Source organism: Athene noctua, chromosome 8 (genome assembly GCF_965140245.1).
Source record: "Athene noctua chromosome 8, bAthNoc1.hap1.1, whole genome shotgun sequence".
Lineage (NCBI taxonomy): Eukaryota > Metazoa > Chordata > Aves > Strigiformes > Strigidae > Athene > Athene noctua.
In genome coordinates, this window is record NC_134044.1 from 4,392,374 (window position 1) to 4,410,484 (window position 18,111).

The following is an 18,111-nucleotide window of genomic DNA, read 5'->3' on the forward strand; positions in this document are numbered from 1 at the left end:
TGAAACTCCCTTTTTGGTGCAAGTCACATCATCCTCATGACACACAACTAAATCCGAGTTCATACTAAGAGAACTGTGGCAGCTGTTTTTCAGACCCTTCTTGACATGCCCAAGTCACAAGTAAGAGATCACCTACAGCTATCCCCCTCTTATTAGAAAAAGAGAACAGGCTTATTTGTCTAAATCAAAACTCACGTATCATTCAGTGATTTTTGTTTTCTCATTTCAATATTTAGAGCTGTTATTTTCTTAAGAGAATGACTCTCTTGTATAAACTGCTAGCACACTTGTCTGCCTGGAGCCTGACTTTTGAACACTTGGGGTTGAAGCCTGGTAACTGGCTATTACAGTGTAACTGCTGAAAATAGTTTTTGGCTAATTTTGAGTTTCTGAAATACATGTTTGCTATTTATGACTGGCTGCATAAGCAGGTGTCAACTTCATCCAATTAAGCAAAAGTCATGAAAACAACTCTTTCTGAGTAGTGTTAAGAGGCTCATCCTAAAACAACAATACCTCACTCAAAAGATTTAAAAGTACTGACTGTATTAAATTTGACTGTTGAGATCAGCAGTTGTTCCTGATATTGGCATAGTTATATTTTGTAAGCCTAAAACTTTCTGACCAATTAAAAAGGGTCTTTTCAAGAATCAAAACCAGCATTTCAAGACAGACACATGGATTTTCTTTTCATATTCTGGAATACATGGGGTTCACAGTCCTGGAGTATGACCATCCTCTCCATCATAAGAAGTTGCAAATGAAATATAAAAAATACAGGGTATTTTTATAGTTATTTCCTGCCATGTTAGGCCTCAAGCTGCTAGTGTACTCAGCTTCAGAAACTCTTAAATGCATATGAATGTAAATGGACTACATTCACATCATGACTAAGAAAGATGGAACAAGGTGATCACACAGCATTATGGGGAGAAACCTTAGTTAAAAGAAAAAAAACAAAAACAAAACCAACCCAAAACCAAGCACAGGTTTAAGTAAACAATTTCACCTTCTTCTGACTTACCCTAATTTAACAAAGCACATGATGTCTTGCAAGAGTATAAAGCATTCCAAGAGTAAAACATCCTATTAAACACATTTTCCAAGAAAATGTGGCTGATTTCACTTCTTTATTAAGTGATTACTTTAGAAGCACGCAAATGGTGATCAGATGGTTTGGAGCACACCATAGGAACTTCTGGGCATAGGCAACTGCTTTGACCATGGCTTGCATACCACACAGGATGAAGAGTCAAGTCACAGGCCATCTAAGCAAAGATGACACAGCCTTCAAGCAAATGAAGCACATGACAGGAAAGAACCCTAGCATTTCAACTCCTGCTTCAGCACCAAACACTTCTGAGGATGCCTAATCAAAATACCAACGCTAAACCTTTCCCCTGACAGTAGCATTCATCATGTGTATAACAGTGCAGGTCTGTGAGCTCTCAGTCATAACAACTAAGGAACTTTGCATTTCAACACAGAAAACTTTTCCTTTGATAAGCAGATTGGGCATATTAGAAAACATGACAGAATTTGGCTGAAAATTCAAGATGTAACAGAAGCAGAGACTACTGGCTGACTCGGAGTTCAAGTCCTACTTCTAGTAATTTACGAGAGTGAGAAGGGTTAGGCAGTAAGAGATCTCTAAAGTGAAAGAGGAAGATTTAATTTATCAAGTTTAGGAAGATAGTATTGAAGTAATCAAGGCGCAAGAAGATGGCAGCCTGGAGGGAAGTGTTAGCTCAGGGAATGGAAAATAAGGGTTGTTCAGATATTATGAAGAAACAACACTGCTCATACAAAGCCTGTTTGCAAAGCATGAGAGAAAGAGCAGGATTAAATGCTGTGCCCAAATAATGGCTTGAATAAAGCAGGGCAATACTGAGTCATTAGTTTTTAGTGTAACATTACATTTTAAAATCAAAGCTACTGGAAGCAACAGTAGGAATCCTGATAGATGTAACACAATATGGTTGTTAAAAATACAGGACCTCACTTCAACAATGTTTAAATTAATGGTGAAGTCTTTGGCCAGGTCTAAGGCTCTACTGGAGTCAGGCTATGTACACACAAGAAAGACACTGTAATTTTTAAACATATATGGGAATCTGGTCAAGTAAAGCAAAACTTCAGGGTAAAAAAAGGCTAAATATGATTTATTTTGGATGTGCTGCAAATAATAGCACCAACCACAACAGTATAATTAGTAATGGCAACTCCATTCAGATGCCTGGAAGAAGTTCCAGTTTTGTTCCCCTAGAAAAGAGGCTAAAGCATTTCCTTATCTGAAAGGGCTCCTATGCATATGTTCCAGCTTTCCTGCACAGTACACAATGGATGAAGTATTTCCCTTAATGGGGCTTTTCATCTAAATGACCCCTACTGTACTTGCTTCAGCAGCCAGGATAAATCTGCTCAATCTTCCTCCTTGCAGAACTACTCCAGTCACATCTGTCTTTTCTCTTTCAAAGATCTAAAAAAAGGTACAGGTGGCAAGAAAAAGAGGAGAAGAGAATGAGGCAAAGAACAGAAGAGGGTAATCCTGCCTTTTATGATTTAAGCCATGTTAACAGAAGGGATGGTTGACTGATTATGATTATACTCCGAGATTCTTGTGCTCCTTGTTCTTTCCCCATCTCCACTAGGAAAGCAAAACCTGTCAGGAAACTGGTGAGTCAGCATGCTGCTGCTGTTTGTCTTAGCTATGAGCCATTGATTTTTTTTTCCCAACACTTTGATATAGGGTCACAGGTATCCTAACTAAAATCTTTACTGAGAGCAAGGGGGTCACGGCAGCAAGAGCTGTTAAGTTTAAAGAAAAGAGTCAATTCTATTTTTACAGTATTTGTTTGGACATTTAAATTTTCTGAGAGACCTGAGAGGAAAAAATATAAAAAACTTTTTTCTTTAAGCTGTTTATGATAAAAAAGGAAAGAACAATGCATGCTCTTCACAAAATCTTCTTTCAAAAGCCACTGAATATTTCCCTGTAATCGGTTATCTCATACACGTATATGTCTAACAAAAGAACTAAGGCTAAAATGTAGAGTAACTCCAATACGTGGAAAGACGTTTTAGAAGGCAGTATTTTTACTTCTTTAGCACTTGTCCAGAAAACAGGCCGCTTTCAACGTACCTAAAATTAGAGAATGAGAAGTCATCAGGCATTTTGAGACTCTAAGCAATGCTATTTGTCCAGAAAAATCTTAAATGGCCTTGTTAGTACTTCAAGAGTAACATTAATGAAAAAGGAAATTTGGTCTATTTTAAAAACAAAAATGCAAAGGCAGCTCAGGAAGCTAAGAGGTCTCCCCCCTCAAACAGAAGAGCTCCATAAAAAGGAATGATAATACTTCAATCTGCAGTGAGGTATAATCAAAGAATCTCTGCTTAATAGGCTGGAGATTAGTTATGAAGCAAAACACAGAGTCAGACCATAAAAAGTTAATTGCAAATCACTGTTTTCTAGTTTAAATTGGCAGGAAATTGTGAAATATTTCCTCTATAAAACCATAGGTGAGCTATTATGTAGAATTTGCCATTAATAGGGTGGAAGGGAAGTAGCAAGCAAAGCAGTAATAACATGCTAAGAAACTAGTTGCTTCTGAAAGAGACGAAGTCACTGGGCAAGAAAGTTCTGTACATTAACATATAAGTCTGAGATTTACGGTCAAAGACAGCTTTAAGACAGCCCACTTAAAAGTTGGTTTAGGTTGTGAATGAATATAACACCAGGTGCTATTTACTATACACTTTGTAAGAAGCTTTGAGATATACAGGTGAAAGAGCTATGTAATTAGTACTGCTAAGAAAGTCGGGTGTTAGAGGGGGACAACAGGAGTTTCTTTGTCCTTTCTGGATGCATCATTAGAACAGAGATGCCTGAGAATATTTCCCATCCTTAGCCCTACTCAGCAGTTTGTAGGGATTAGGCAGCATTCAATACAGTATATCATAGTTCTGAGGCTAAGCACAGAAATGGGAATGGATGTATGCCATTTAATACGAGTATAAACAACTAAACCCTATTAAGTATACAATGTGTTTTTCATCTGATGACCTCTCTTTGCATGAACCTTTTCTGAAAACACTTTTTCCAGTCATGAGATCTCTCAGGCTCCAACAGCCATGCACTGGTAAATAGCTCCTCCTTTGGCAGTAACACACAAGACTATCTGAAGCATCCTCTTCAGATCTGAAACTTGACATGCTACAGTACAGAGGTGTTTAAGGTTCTTTGTGTCTTTGTGGCAATAATCTCCAAAGGACTCTTCAGAGAGATTCTCAGACTGGATTTTTAGCAGCGTACTCTGTTACAGAAATAGAAGAGTGAACAAAAATACATCAAACAGTTGATTACAGAAACTGTGTCGCCTTAAATCTATGCTGGGGTGGTGGGTTTTTTTCCCTTCACCAATTCTACTGTAATTCCTTTAGAAAAAGTAGAGATTTTTTTGTTTGGTTTTTAAGGTCAACCACCATTTTAGAAACAAGAGAATTCATAATGGACTACTTCAGCTCTGTGTTCCTCTTGTGCTTCACATACTCTTTAAACACACTATCACTAACACCTTTGTTTAGGAAGACGTTTGCTTCTGATGTTTAAGTATCATTCCCTTCACCCACATCAAGCAAGACTCCATCAAAAAATCTTGGCAACTATCACAATTGTAATTATTAGGAATTAAAGATCATGCTTCATCTTTTCTTGACAAAGCACAATTTCAGTCAATAATGGAAAATTTCTCTCTGCTGTAATACTTTCTGGAAATAAGAGTATAAACAAAGATGAGCTTTGTGGACTTAGACTATGCCACTTTGGCTTTCTAAAGCAACCACAAGCCCAAGCATTCACTGACCTATATTACCTATTTAAAGCATTACTACCAAAAATTTGGTAAAGCTGCTGCCAAATAATCAGAAGTTTAAAATAAAGAAACACAAAGCAGTGACCTTGGTTCTATGACTGACTGAAGGCAATTGTCCATGCTGCTTTTCCTCTTTTTGAGATGTACCAAAGCCATAACCTGTAAAAGACAGCAGGATGTACAGTAGGGAGACTCAGAACATGTGCGATACATTCGCTAAGTCAGATATTCCTAAGTGAATTTAAAATCAGGTGTGTTCCATCTGTACAGTCACTCTTTGCTTCAAGGTCAAAGTAACTAGAATACCACAGCCACAACCACAACCCCTTTGACTAATCTCTATCATGATTCTTCTGTGGCTCTACTTGCTGCTGTTGTGACTAACATTTGGGTTCGGAATGCTGGCAAGGAGTCATCTAGGTCTCTGAGGAGAGCCAGAAGCGTGGGCACTGCGTACAAATATGACTCAGATAAGGCACATCAATTTCACCTGTAAAACCAACTCACAAAGAAGTTTTCTTAAATAACTCTGGGCCTGCACATCCTGAATTACTTTCTAGAGAACACGTCCCAGGTTACACTCCTCCAATTTCTCCAACAGGCAGCCAAAAGCTTCTGCTGAATGCTGAACAAACCCATTAAGTCTGACCCTGCAAATCAATGAAGGAAGAGGCCACAAGAGAAAGCTAATCTCCTCCTCCTTCCTAGAACAAACAGATGGCCCAGAGGGAAGGCAGTATTGTAATAATCTCCAAATTATAACATAATCTCCTCTAGCAGTGCCTTCTTAAGAGGTAATATGACCTCCTCCAGTTCACATCGTAATACCCAACTACAGACCTTCACCAGCCTCCTGCAGGGAAGAGGCCTCACCACACATCCCCAGGCACGTCCCACCCAGCCACACCAGCTAAGGCTCCGGCTGTTCTTTTGGGCTACAGCAAATTCAAATACTTGCAGATCACACATTATTTTTCACCTAAAGCCCCTACAGCACTAACCAACTCCAATTTTCTTAAATCACAGTTTTCTTACAACATGCGACAAAGTTCAGAAGGTGGCGTCGCTCAGGATCACATTCGTTTGGAAGAGACATATGCACACTAAAATTGCTCAGTGAGTGATGGAGAACAGGCCCTCTGTTTGGCATTTCAAACTGACAAAACAGGACCATTCAACAGAACCTTGAAGCCAGGGCATGGCATTGCTTTGGCCAAGATGCTTCACACAGTGTTACAAACTGTAATACTTAATTAACCTCAACAAATTTGCATGCATGTGGTGGAATATATGAACTGTGCATTTACGGTGGACCATTCCTGAAAGACTGTCCTTATACTAAGTTATCAAAGCATTCAGTTCAGTTATTAATAAAATTCAAGCCAGCTCTCTTAAAAGTAATTATTTCTGAACTGTTGTTTAAAAAAACCAAACCACAACCAAAAGGTCTTTATCAAAGGTTTTACTGAGAATAGCATACATTTTTATTTGTAGAGTGAGAAATGATAAAGGCAAAAAGGCAAAATCTGGGGTCTAGGTAAAGAGTGTTTGCGAACTTCTAAGCAGAAAAACAAAATTAGCATGTCGTGACGCAACTTTTGTTTAAAGATTAATGAAAAACAGCCAAATGTATAGTTTTGCAAAATCAGGTTAATGTAAGTATACACTCAAGCAGGAACATATCTGAGGACACATCCTTTTGCTTTGCCAACAAAGGAAAAAAACAGTAAGAGTAATTAAACCTGGTATACTAGCCAAAAGTCTTAAGCTTAGATAAATACACTACTCAAACTTAAGGCAGCTATTTGAAGAGTTCCAGCTTTCAGCTATTTTTAGTTACTATGTTAAATTTTAAGATTTTCCCCATAAAACTATCCAGCCCTTCTGAATTGATTGAAAGACCAACCTGGCTTTACAGGTGCAAAAGGTTTCATATCAGGCTAGCAGGCTTTAAAATACTCCACATGCTAAGGATTTGAGAGAAGAATCAGATTACTGAAAATAGCTTTATATTGATATTTTCCCACCAGTCTTTTCAGAGAAACTAGTCTGAGTCGAACTGGTGAGTGGAAAAAGTGCCCCCTGCTCCCTGCAGACAGGTATTTCACAACCCCCAGCACACACAGATCCACAAAGAACGGTAAGCCTAAGCTTTTAAAAAGTGCTAATATTATAAAGATGATTTGGTAAAGCCTTTCATTCTCAAACAGTTGGTCTCTTGACAATGTGTCTCTGCAGCTCCTAAGCACACATATAATAAAAACCTCATCAAGAACAGATCCCTGCAAAGGGACAGATATGTGGTTGGAAGCTGTGAAAGTTCACACTTCAGAAAAATCAAACTAACAAACTGCTGAGCCCTGTTAATTGTTTCTTTTCAAAAAAAAAAAAACACAACCCAAAACGTAAGCTGTAAATAGCTTATCAGAGAGATTCTAAAACTTGGACTGATCTGTTTAACAGCAGGTTTTACTAACCTGCCATAGATTTCTTACATAAAAGTGTGTGGATTTTATTTCTAAAGCATATGAAATCTTGAGGAAAAAAAAAAAACCAAACTGAAATTGGAAGCATGCACGTGCTCCTAAAATCACTAAGAAATACTTCATTCGATCTTTTTGTCCACAGATGAACTCAGAAACCAAACTTCTATGATGGACAGAAGACGCAAACACATACACAAAGCCAAGACTAAGCTAGTGTCTTAAGGTGGTTCATTTAAAAAAAAAAAGATCTACCTGGTGCTTGAAACAGTGTAACAGAAGGCAGAGCATGCGTGTGAGCTAGGGAGCACAGAGCCAGCAATGCCCTTCCAACGCTCTACCAAGTACATGGGTTCTCCACAGCAACAGGCAGCTTGCACGCAGCGTAGTTTTAAAGGAGCTGTAAGCCTTAAAATCCTTTCCACATGAATAATGTGTCTTCAGGAAAACGCCAGCTTAGATGGTCTTGTTTTCATGAGGCAGAAGAAACCAGCAGGATAGCAACAAAGGCTGGGTTTGCTTGGGGTTTTGGGGTTTTTCTGAGAAGAGGTAGGAGAGGAAGCACAAATTCCCTCGGCACAGTTTATTTGTTGTATTGTTCCTGCAGCACACTACACGACAGTCAAGCTCACGCATGAAGTGTCCTTCAAGGACAATTTGAGAACAGCCAGCTCTGTTCTTGGGTTGGAAGCACGGAAGGAGGCGGCAGCCAGAAGGGCACTGAATCCACCCAGGACTAACAAGGGAACCTTTCCAACACCTCTAAGGGCTTTCATTCAGTCCTTCAGCAGAGGAGATGGACCAGTTACTAGGGGATCACTTAATAGATTTTTCTAATTCTGGAAGTCAACCGAAAGAACTGAGCTTGGCCTTTTTTCCAGACTCAACTGAAGAGATTAGATCTCTTGCAGTTTTATGTGAGACAAATTTAAGGGAGCAGCTCACAGAAACAGCTTAGCCTCTGCTTTCTGAAATATCATCACGATGACTCAAAGCACGCATCCTAGTATTACTGCTTTTTAAAAAAAAGTCTCTTCCAGCAGTTACTTACGCCTAACAATACAAGGAATGAAGAGGCCTCCATTCCCAAAAACTTGGAATTTGCCCTCTACTAAAGCCATGAAGAGAACTGCAGCTAAGTGACTTCACTGATAAACAGAGCCAGCTTCAGAGTTCCTTGGAGTCCCAAGTTTTACAGCCTCTGAACAAATCAACCTCTTTCTTTTGCCGGCTGTGTATAAAACATAACATTTGCTTCAAGAAGTGCTTGTCCAGAAGTCTTTTGAATATAAAACAGGGAAAGTCACTAGTGGGGTAGTAGGGGGATGAGAACCGGTGGTTCGCTGGGTTTTTTAAGAGGGCTGACCCATTAGAGCTGAAACACCCATCTCCAACTGCTTACTGTATCAATGCAAAAGAAAGACAGAGAAAGAAGAAAAAAAACCTGCAATCTTTGGCAATCTAGGGCTCCTAATCCTTAAGCCTAACACAGAAGAGCAGAACAATAAAAAGAGCAATTGCATTGTAAATTTATGTACCATGCACAGGTTATGGAATGTAGTGCAAGAGGGCACTGTGCAGCGACAAAACTGCATTCCTCACAAAGTTAACAGCTTTAAGCTCATGATTTGTATATATGGGCAATACCGAATGACCTTCATGCTTTCCAACATTCACTAGAAGGCAGATTTATTTGTAATCACAAGTCAGCTGTTTTGTTTTGGGGGATAAACATAGAGGTGGAAGAACAAAGGTTTAAACTTCTCATTAAGTAGCAAATGCAGAGGCCAGTACATTAGCTTTACAAGCCGAATTTGAAGATTGTACTCCAAAACCCAGACTGGAGAATATTAGAATCTGAGTGAACCCTGCCGGAATGGTTGTTTGCTGCTCCTTTTCCTTTTTTTTTTCTTTTGAAAGAGAGATGTTTTTGTAGTTCAGTTCCATTATAAAACAGTAGCCTCTTTAGCATATGCCTTATGTAAAAAAAATATGTCCTGTTTCAACATAAGAGATCCAACTCTCACAATGGGCAAATAAAGTTACATTGATCTTAGTGTAACGGACATAATACAAGACCATCCTTTTTTCTAACAAAGAAAATCCATCAAATTTTTATTTTAAAGAAGCATTGCCTGTCTCTGATTCCCAGTTTTCTTAGACGTGAAACAAATAATAGCTTGGAGAAGGTGCCTACTAAACTGGACTATCTTACAACAGAGCAGCACACTAGGACAGTTTTATCAAGATAACCAGCAGTCGTTCATTGCACCAAAACCATCCCCAAGATACAAGGAACAGTAAATTTTGTTTTTTGTTTAACAGACCAAGGCAATAAACCTTAGATGATCTAAAACTTCCACATCATAGTTCTTAGACTGCTGAAAGCAAAGTCCTAATTCACATTTAAGGGACGCAGAGAGACCACATTAAGCAGAATTATTTCTGGATATGCAAAGACATGATGGAATGGGACAAGATTAATTATTTTTCCTGCACACCAAAAATCAAGACAGTTATAGAAGCATCTAGTTACTGATGTTCCAAAACAAATGGCAAAGAAAATCTTATTTCCAAGTATTTGAGCAATAGGCTTCTGGTTCTCAACTTCCTATGAGTTGCAGTAAGGAATTTAATTGCTACTTCACAACCTGAAGTGCCCTTTCTCAGGTGTCTATACAAAAAAATCAACTCCTAAATAGGAAGAGACAATTAAATACTGAACACATAGCAGATTGCCAACGGAAGCACACAACGCTCTGAGACAAGTAATAAAATCACACAGGTCTTTATATAAGGTTAATGGTTTGCTAGACAAGTGCCAAGGTTCACAAAACGGGTAATTTTTTGTTTCTTTTTTAAATCAGATTTGAACTTGGTGCATTTTTCCTTATGACACTTCACTAAAATCTCAAGAGCAACCAGATGGGCTGAGGATATTTTACTTACAGGTGTTTTCAAGCCCCTTATTAATAAAATGAGACCACAGGAAAGCCTGAATACTCAGCCCTTTAGATAGAGACTTCAGTTTGCTGCTCCTGGGTCAGGCAGCATGACAGCAATCTGAGCATGGTACTTGGATGACTAACACTGAATCGGGTTGAAAACAGCAGCAATCATGACAGAGACAATAAAGAACCCCAGTAACCGCACACAGCTCCGATGAAAGAAAAATGATTTAAAATCATTTTTAAAAAATACAGAGAAAAACCAGCTATGATGCTAAAACATACTTTCTTACAGGCCACTTTTCACTAAAGGGATTATGTGTGGTATTAACAACATGCATATAAATCATATGGCATAAGCGAATGTTAATAGCATAAGATCTTGGACACCTTTAAGAATGAAACTTTAAGACAGATTACAAAGTGTCATAATAAAAATACTGACATGTTAAAGAAGGTGTTCGTGATGTTAAAAAATAGCGATCAATTAAAAGAAACCTGTCTCCTGAAATGAAAGACACAAAGGTATATTGAGGTAAAAGAACATAATCTTTGGAGATCTTAATATAAGCCGCTGTCTTTACTGGAGCACTTCAAACAGAAAATTCCTCTGAAGCTTGTAATTTATAGAGACCAAGGCAGAGAAACAATGGGATAAGAGGGTAGAAATACCCCGAGTGTCGAACGGGGACGGACTGAGGGTGCGTTAGGGCGACTTTTCCTCGCTCCCGGTGCACAGATGAGGGGGACACAAGGAAGAGGTACAGGGGAGCGCCTTTCCCCGGAAGATTTCACCCCAGGTCTCCCATCGAGATAAACACCAAGGGACATGGGAAAGGGTGCTTAAGGGATGTCTTGTGCAACGGGCACAAAACTGTCAGGCGGACTAGGGGGGTGAAACAAGGAGGCAAGCGTGAGGAAGGGCGGGCTGGCGTGAGGAGAGCTTCAGCTGCCCCGGGAACGACTTCAGCTGGAGGAAAAGGGGCGCACAGGTTGGGGCAACGCCGCTTGGAAAGGCAAGCGCGAGGCTGGGCACGGCGTGAGGGGTGCTGAGAGGGGGCAGGCCAGGTCCGAGATAACGACCGAGTGTTTAGAACTGATAGTCAACGGCGCAAACCCACGGGCGTGCTGCGCGGTCCGCGGAGCCGGCAGCGCGGCCGAGCAGGGCGGGGGGCGCGGAGCCCGGGCGGGCCGGGGGGGGCCGCGGCACAGCGCGTCAGCACCGCACGGGGAGGGGGCTCGGGCCGGCGGAGCCCGGGGGCAGCGGGGAAGGAAGGAGGGGGGGAGGCTGGTACCTGGGCGTCTTGGCGGCGGCGCTCTCCCGGCGGTCCAGCACCCCGGGCACGCAGTTGGTGAGCTCGGTCCAGTCGGCGTGCAGCCCGCAGCTCCAGCCGGTGGAGAAGCGGGAGAAGAGCCAGGTCTCCCGGCGGTTGGGGCGGTAGCAGGTGCACTTCTTCTGCCCGGGCCGGCAGTCGCAGGGCACCTCCAGCCGCACGTTTTGCACCAGGTGGCGGCCGAAGGTGGTGCCGCCCGTCTTCTGGATGTGCAGGAAGACGATCACGTCCTCGCCCTTCATGTCGAAGGCGAGCTCCCGCTCCAGCTCCCGCACGGGGAAGTAGTACTTCTTCACGTAGTGCGGGTCCGGCGTGGGAAATAGGTCCAGCTCCTCCGAGTAGGAGCGGCCGCTGGGGGAACCCAGGCTCAGCCCCGGCCCCACGTACTGGTACAGGATAAGCATGAAGCACACCGAGACGGCCACGATCAGCAAGAACTTGCTGGTCCTCTCAACCATGGTCCTTCCCGCACGCTTCATGTGTCACCATCTCCCGGGGCTGCCAGCGCTGGGCAGACGGCGGCGGTGCCGGGGGGCGGGCGGCGGAGCCCGGCGCCTGTGCCAGCCGCCTCCCCCCCCACCCCCCCCTTCCTCCGCCGCTGCTCCCCGGAGCAGAGCCTCCCGGGGGGCGGCGGGCCGCTCCCCGGCTCGCCTCGGCGCCCCGCGGTTCCCCGCCGCCGAGCAGCCCCGCAGCCAGCCGCTCCGGAGGGGCCGCGGCAGCGCCGCGAACTTGGGAGAGAGGGGGCAGGAGGGGGGCGGAGAGGGACCGAAATGCAAAACCAGCCCCCTCCCGCCCTCCTCCTCCTCCTCCCTCCGCCCTCCTCCGCCCTCCTCCTCCCCGCTTCAGGAAGCCACCCCCATCCCGCCGCTGCCTCCGCCGTGCCCCAGCGGCGGCGCCGCGGCAGCGCCCGCCCCCCCGCCGCGCTCCGCTCCCCCGCCGCGCTCCGCTCCCCCGCCGCGCTCCGCTCCCCGCCTGCCCCGGGGCTCGGCCCGGCCGCCCGCCAGCGCTTCCTGCCCGCGCCGCCCCGCGCGCGCCGCGCCCGGCATGCACAGCGCCGCCGCGCCCGCGCCGCCACGCGCCCGCCGCCACGCGCCGCCGGCCCGGCCCGGCCCCCGCGGGGCTCCCGGGGCTGGGGGGGGGGGGCGGCGGCTCCCCGCGAAGCCGGCGGCTCCCGCCGCGCCCAGGGGCAGCCCTTACGTGCCGCCTTCAAGGGAATCCCCCCCCCGAGCCCGCCTGAGCGCTCCGCGGGGGTTAAATCGCGACTCCCGTCTTGACAGTTCCCAGGAACAGGAAAACGCGCGTGGCGATGGGAGCGGGCCTTCCCGCGGCCGCCGCGTGGGACACCGCAAGCCTTTAGTTGCGGCGTCGCAACTGGATGCAACAGGAAAATAAATGCTCCGGTCACCCGGAGGGGGAGGACGGCTGCGAGCAGGAAGGAGCCTTGCGCACCGTCAGCCGCACCGCTTGGAAATAACAGCGGGTGAAACTGAGGCAACAATCAACAAGAGGTGTGCTCCACGGAAAACTTTCCCGGCGAAATGGTTCCTGCCGCTCGGCGGGCAGCGGGGCCGCCGCAGCGCTCCGCTCCGCGGCACCACCGGAGTGAGCGGGCGGGAGCGCGGGCGCCTGGCGGCGGCCTCCGCGGCAGCGGAGAGCGGGAGGGACACTGCTGCCGCCAGCGACAGCACGAAGGGGACCCCCCGGAGGACCCTCAGGAGCCCCTTACAGCTGGGCTTCGTCACCGCCTCCCCACGCCGAGCCCTGCCCCGGAGGTGCGCGGAGCGTCCCGCGGCTGCTCTGGCTCCCGCGGAGGGTCCGGGCAGCCCCCGAGAGTCCCCGTCTGGAGCCTCCCTGCGCTGCCCGCGGATGGAGGGTGAAGCGTGGCCTCGTGTCGAGGAGCGGGGCGAGGCTCATTGTCGTGGCATCATCTAGACACGAGTTACTCCCTATGCAGAGCTGAGCCATTGTTAAATTTCTAGCAAAAATTCTCTAACCCAAATACCGTACCTCCTGTAATTACTGCTGTTGGTGACCGTTTTCTTAAGTTTTCAGTGCTCTTTAAAAATAAAGGTTATGACTAGATTTTAATGCTCCAGCAGTAAAAAATTTCCCATCAGATTACAGTTTTTAATCCAAGTTATGTCTTAGAACAACTGTAAGTAAACACATGCAGATGAACCATTGTTAAACACTGGCTCAAATTTATAAAGGCTTAGGAGGAAATGAGATCCCGGATTTTCATTTGAACACCACGACTGATAAATCTGCTAGATTTTGAGATGGCTGCATTACTCACAAGTTGTTGAGCCCCAGTGAGTTATGCAGTTCTTCCCAAACAAGTAACAATAAAATGTTTATAGCACCCAAAAGCATCATATATTGCGTTCAAACCATTTATTTTGTTTGATACTTTCCTCTTAAAAGTCTGCTTCTGATTTTCCTCTTTTCATGTAGGCTAGTAACTCCAGAAACAATGATGTCATTCTTATAGACAAAGTTCAGCTACATCCAGAAGCATAGTACAAACCCAATTTAAAGGTTTGAAATTTATGATTTGGGAAATACAGGCATATACGTGATGTTTACATACGTGGTTGGACTATACACCACAGCATTAAAAAAGCAGAGCAGATTTTAGGACTGCAATGTGTTTGCTTGTGGTTATAAACATATAAATATTTAGAAATGGCAGAACTATGAAGAAATCGGCCAATAAGTTAATTCCAGTTACATGAGCTATTTATTGTTAATGAATTGTTTTAACTGTAAGATATAAAATATGTTGGCCTTTTTATTTAGTTATACAGATGGAAATATTCCAGTGGATTTTGTTACTGATTTATATTTGTGGTAAGTATAGTGCCTGTTAGTTTGTAAAAGACCGTACTAAAATACAATCCATGAAGGATAAACAGACTGCAAAGGAAAAGACAGAGTTATGGCTGAATATCTGCTGGTTTCCTTACTGCAGCGCCTTCCACCTAGAAGTGGGGGATGGCGAACACGCTGGAAGTGTAGGGAAGGCCTGTGCCCTCTGATCTACACCCACCCATGCAAGTACAGGACAGCTTTCCTAGGAGACACACAAAACCAAAGCTCTGGCGTCAACACTTTTATTTTTACTGTAATTCTATACGCTGCTCTGAAATGCTGGTATTTCAGAGGTGCTCACAGGTATGACTCACCTAAGATGACCACTTAAGCAAATCAATTCCTGTTTATACTCAAGGTAAAATTCCACTGAGGACAATGATAGAGTAGTTCTTTGCTGCACAGGGAGTTAAACATCAAGCACTGCATCAGTGCTAGTTTAGACCAGCATGTTTCTTAGATCAGAGAAGATCTGAGTAGAGTTAAAATAACAAGATCCACACTTTCCCTGGCCTTTCCATTGGAAATGACAGTGGAAAGAGATGAGAAATATGAAAAATACAAGTTGTTACTGCTTCCTCCTGTTACCTACTGCTACTGCCCACTTATTCTCTGGGTTCACCTAGACCATTCATGTAGCTGTTATCCGTCTTTCCAAGTTGAATCTTCCACTCTCAGGGCAGACCTCCCTAGGCTTTCCTACGTCTCATCTGGGATTCATCACAGTAGGTCTGACTAGCTCCAGGAGCAAAACCCCGTTTCCTGTGAGGCAGTGAAAGTGACAATCTGCAATCGCCAACTTGCCTAAAAACTAAATGTTTACTGAGAACACAAAAAAATTTGTATTTTTATCTCTAACCTGTGGACTGGGGAAGATGCATTTCACATTTCCTCTCTGCATTCTTCTAGGCACATGCAAACAGAAGATCCCCCCCTTAGCCCGCTGAAAAAGTTCTTTGACATTTTGGTGTCTATCTGATCCTTTGCATCCTAGTTTGGAAAAATAAATTTTGCAATCCATTCCTGGCATAAATCCTACCCTCAGTTGTCTAATGGCTTAACTTGTGGTCATACAAGTGTATGCTGGGATCTGCTGTCTCTCCTGTTTGTACAGCCCCCAGTAAGTCACACGGAAACTCTCGTACTGCACTCGGCCAAATGTCCCTTGTTCCACTACCGAGCCTCAGACTGCAATACTCCCGTCTCTGAACTCGTAACATGTCCAGAGCAAAGGAGGTTACAAAGCCACACAGTTAACAATCACAAGCAGTTTGGGTATCCATTTAAAAATCATACCAAAAACTGCAGGAACTCCAAAATCAACTGATTGAAGGTCATGCTCTATTGAAATCTGCATTGATGCAAGCTTGGGCTTAAAAAAGTGGTGGGAAAAATAAACCACATCATAGGTGCTAGGAGATTAAACCTTAACATGGGCTCCACGTGTTTTATTTTTTCAATATCATTTCCTTTATTCTGTGCTCGACACTAGACAGAAGACCAGTTCTAGCAGTGGCTCAAATTCTATGCGTTTATACTAATGTAAAAGTGAAATAACTAGTGACTTTCCACTCCAGATCTATGTCAGACTGAGCAGAACCTCTCCTAATACAAGCAAATTAAAAGATTATGTTTGGCATTTTCACAGGAATCCAGTTGATCTAGGAGTATGAGTTCTATTGGTTTTCACATGACTAAGTCACTTCAGGTACATTTGAAAGGTTTATTGTTTTTGTACATTCCCTCACACTAGCCTGTATTTGTGGATGCATTCATTTTGAATTCTCACTACAAAACAAATTAGACTGAGGTCAGGCTTATGCTCGCCAAGTTACCTAAGCTTGATCTACACTCAACCACTTTCCTAGTCAAGAGACACCTAGACAGCTAAGCCAGCGCTCATGATGTATTCATTGGTACAACATCGCTAGGAGTGACATACAAAGATTAGAGATCCTCTCACAGATAACGAGAAATAAACACAAATTTTGCAAACGCAGTTGAAAAGTATTTTGTCATTGCTTGCTTCTGGCCATTGGATACCTAAGTTAAGATCTAACAAAATTTTCTGCTTTATATCCCACAGGGGCTATGTCTTCCCTGCAGAGAAGCTGAGAGTAGTGGCTTTGGTCTGACTTGGAGCAAGGCGTCCCGTTAAGAAGTCATACTGGCTTACGGCAAGGTGCAGTGCTCCGTGTTCAACTGGGACTTCCAAGGGCCTTGCTCTGGTTCCCAGCACGGCAGCCCGTCCCTTTCCCTCTCTTTCCAAGTAATTGCAGAATGCAGGCACTAAGGGACTAAGAGCTTCAGACAGTTCAGCCTGCACCCATACGCTTACCAACAGTGAGAGCAAACAGCACTTAAGCTTAGCTCTTAGACCTGTATGATGGGATGGGTCCACTAGTTTGGGTGTAAATTACCAAGACATGCCTGAGCTCAAGGTTTATGTATTTGCGGTTAGAACTCGGATGAAGAGCAACATCTGAGTTAATACTGAAGTGAGGACAAACTCAGATGTAGTGAGAGTACAGTTTATTACAGAAAGGCTCCCATGAGAGAACAGCAGCAGGAAACATGTAAACCACATACCACCTCTGCCACCAAAACCTCAATGAAATACTTATCTCAAAGCCTAATAAATAAATAGTAGCTTTATTAGGCAGGGGAAGTCTGAAGGCTTCCCAGCACAGAAGTTACACTAGCTTGCTGTGAACTAGTATAACTTAGTTAACCAAAGCAGTAAAAAAGCCCTCTTAAACACTTGCAGACCCTAAGAAATATCTTAATAAAGGCACCTTAAATAAAGTTCTATGACTCACAATTAAGAAAAAAGAGTGCATTTACTTTGTTTGCTAAGGATAAGCTACTTTTTCCCACAAATAGGGTGGAACAAACCATTTACCTTGTTTACTTTTTTTCTGCTGCTTTAGGAAGAATGGGCATGCAATACTCTCATTTGCTTTGGTGATATGTGTATCTGTGCACCACAAACCGAGTGAACGGTGAGGAGTCGCAAATGATAGCATTTAGCAGTTGACCTGTAATGTCAATGCTCAGACCAGTAGCAAAGTGTAGAACAGGGGTTTTGAAACTTACTTTGTTCATCTACTGCTGTTGCAGCATCAGTAGCAGTTCCCAGCCACACACATTTGCACATCATGCACCATTTTCCTGTGATACTTGTACTCCAAGTTGGAAACCCACAGCCATTTGGAAGCACTGGTGTAAAGACTCTATCACTTCAGTACTAACGCTGTAGGTTGGCCACAACACCACAGAGCTTTCACAGCCACTGACGTGATCACCGCTTCTCAAGTACAACACAGTTCCATTTCAGTCAGGGAAGCAGGTATTGAAGATGCCAAAATGTATCAGACCTGGCAAAGGCTGGTTCTGATTTCAGGCTCTTGCACTCCTTTTTTAGGGCCACTGGAAAGGTCTGCTGTTTGACAGGTACCAAAGACAGAGACCTTGGCAGGAATCAAAACAGTGAAGCCACCAACAGCTGTCCTAAACGAAGGCTAACTTCAGCAGCTGCAGAGATCCAATGCGAGTTTTAGAACTACCTTCACAGACCACGTGGTTATGGTATCATCTCACT

General features: G+C 43.9%; 1 protein-coding gene across 2 annotated transcripts in view; it reads right to left on the reverse strand.

Moving 5' to 3' along the window:
• Positions 1-15,235, reverse strand: part of HS6ST1 (heparan sulfate 6-O-sulfotransferase 1) — a 201,623-nt gene extending 186,388 nt beyond the window's left edge. The window contains exons 1-2 of one of the 2 annotated variants that reach the window (XM_074911892.1): positions 15,206-15,235; positions 11,601-12,112 (exon numbers count right to left, since the gene is read on the reverse strand). In XM_074911892.1, coding sequence (XP_074767993.1) covers positions 11,601-12,112; positions 15,206-15,220 — 527 coding nt within the window. In that variant the 5' untranslated portion in view covers positions 15,221-15,235. Of the gene's footprint in view, positions 1-11,600; positions 12,319-15,205 lie in introns of those variants that run through there. The other variant, XM_074911891.1, reaches the window with a different exon arrangement.
• Between the last annotated feature and the right edge of the window lie 2,876 nt (positions 15,236-18,111).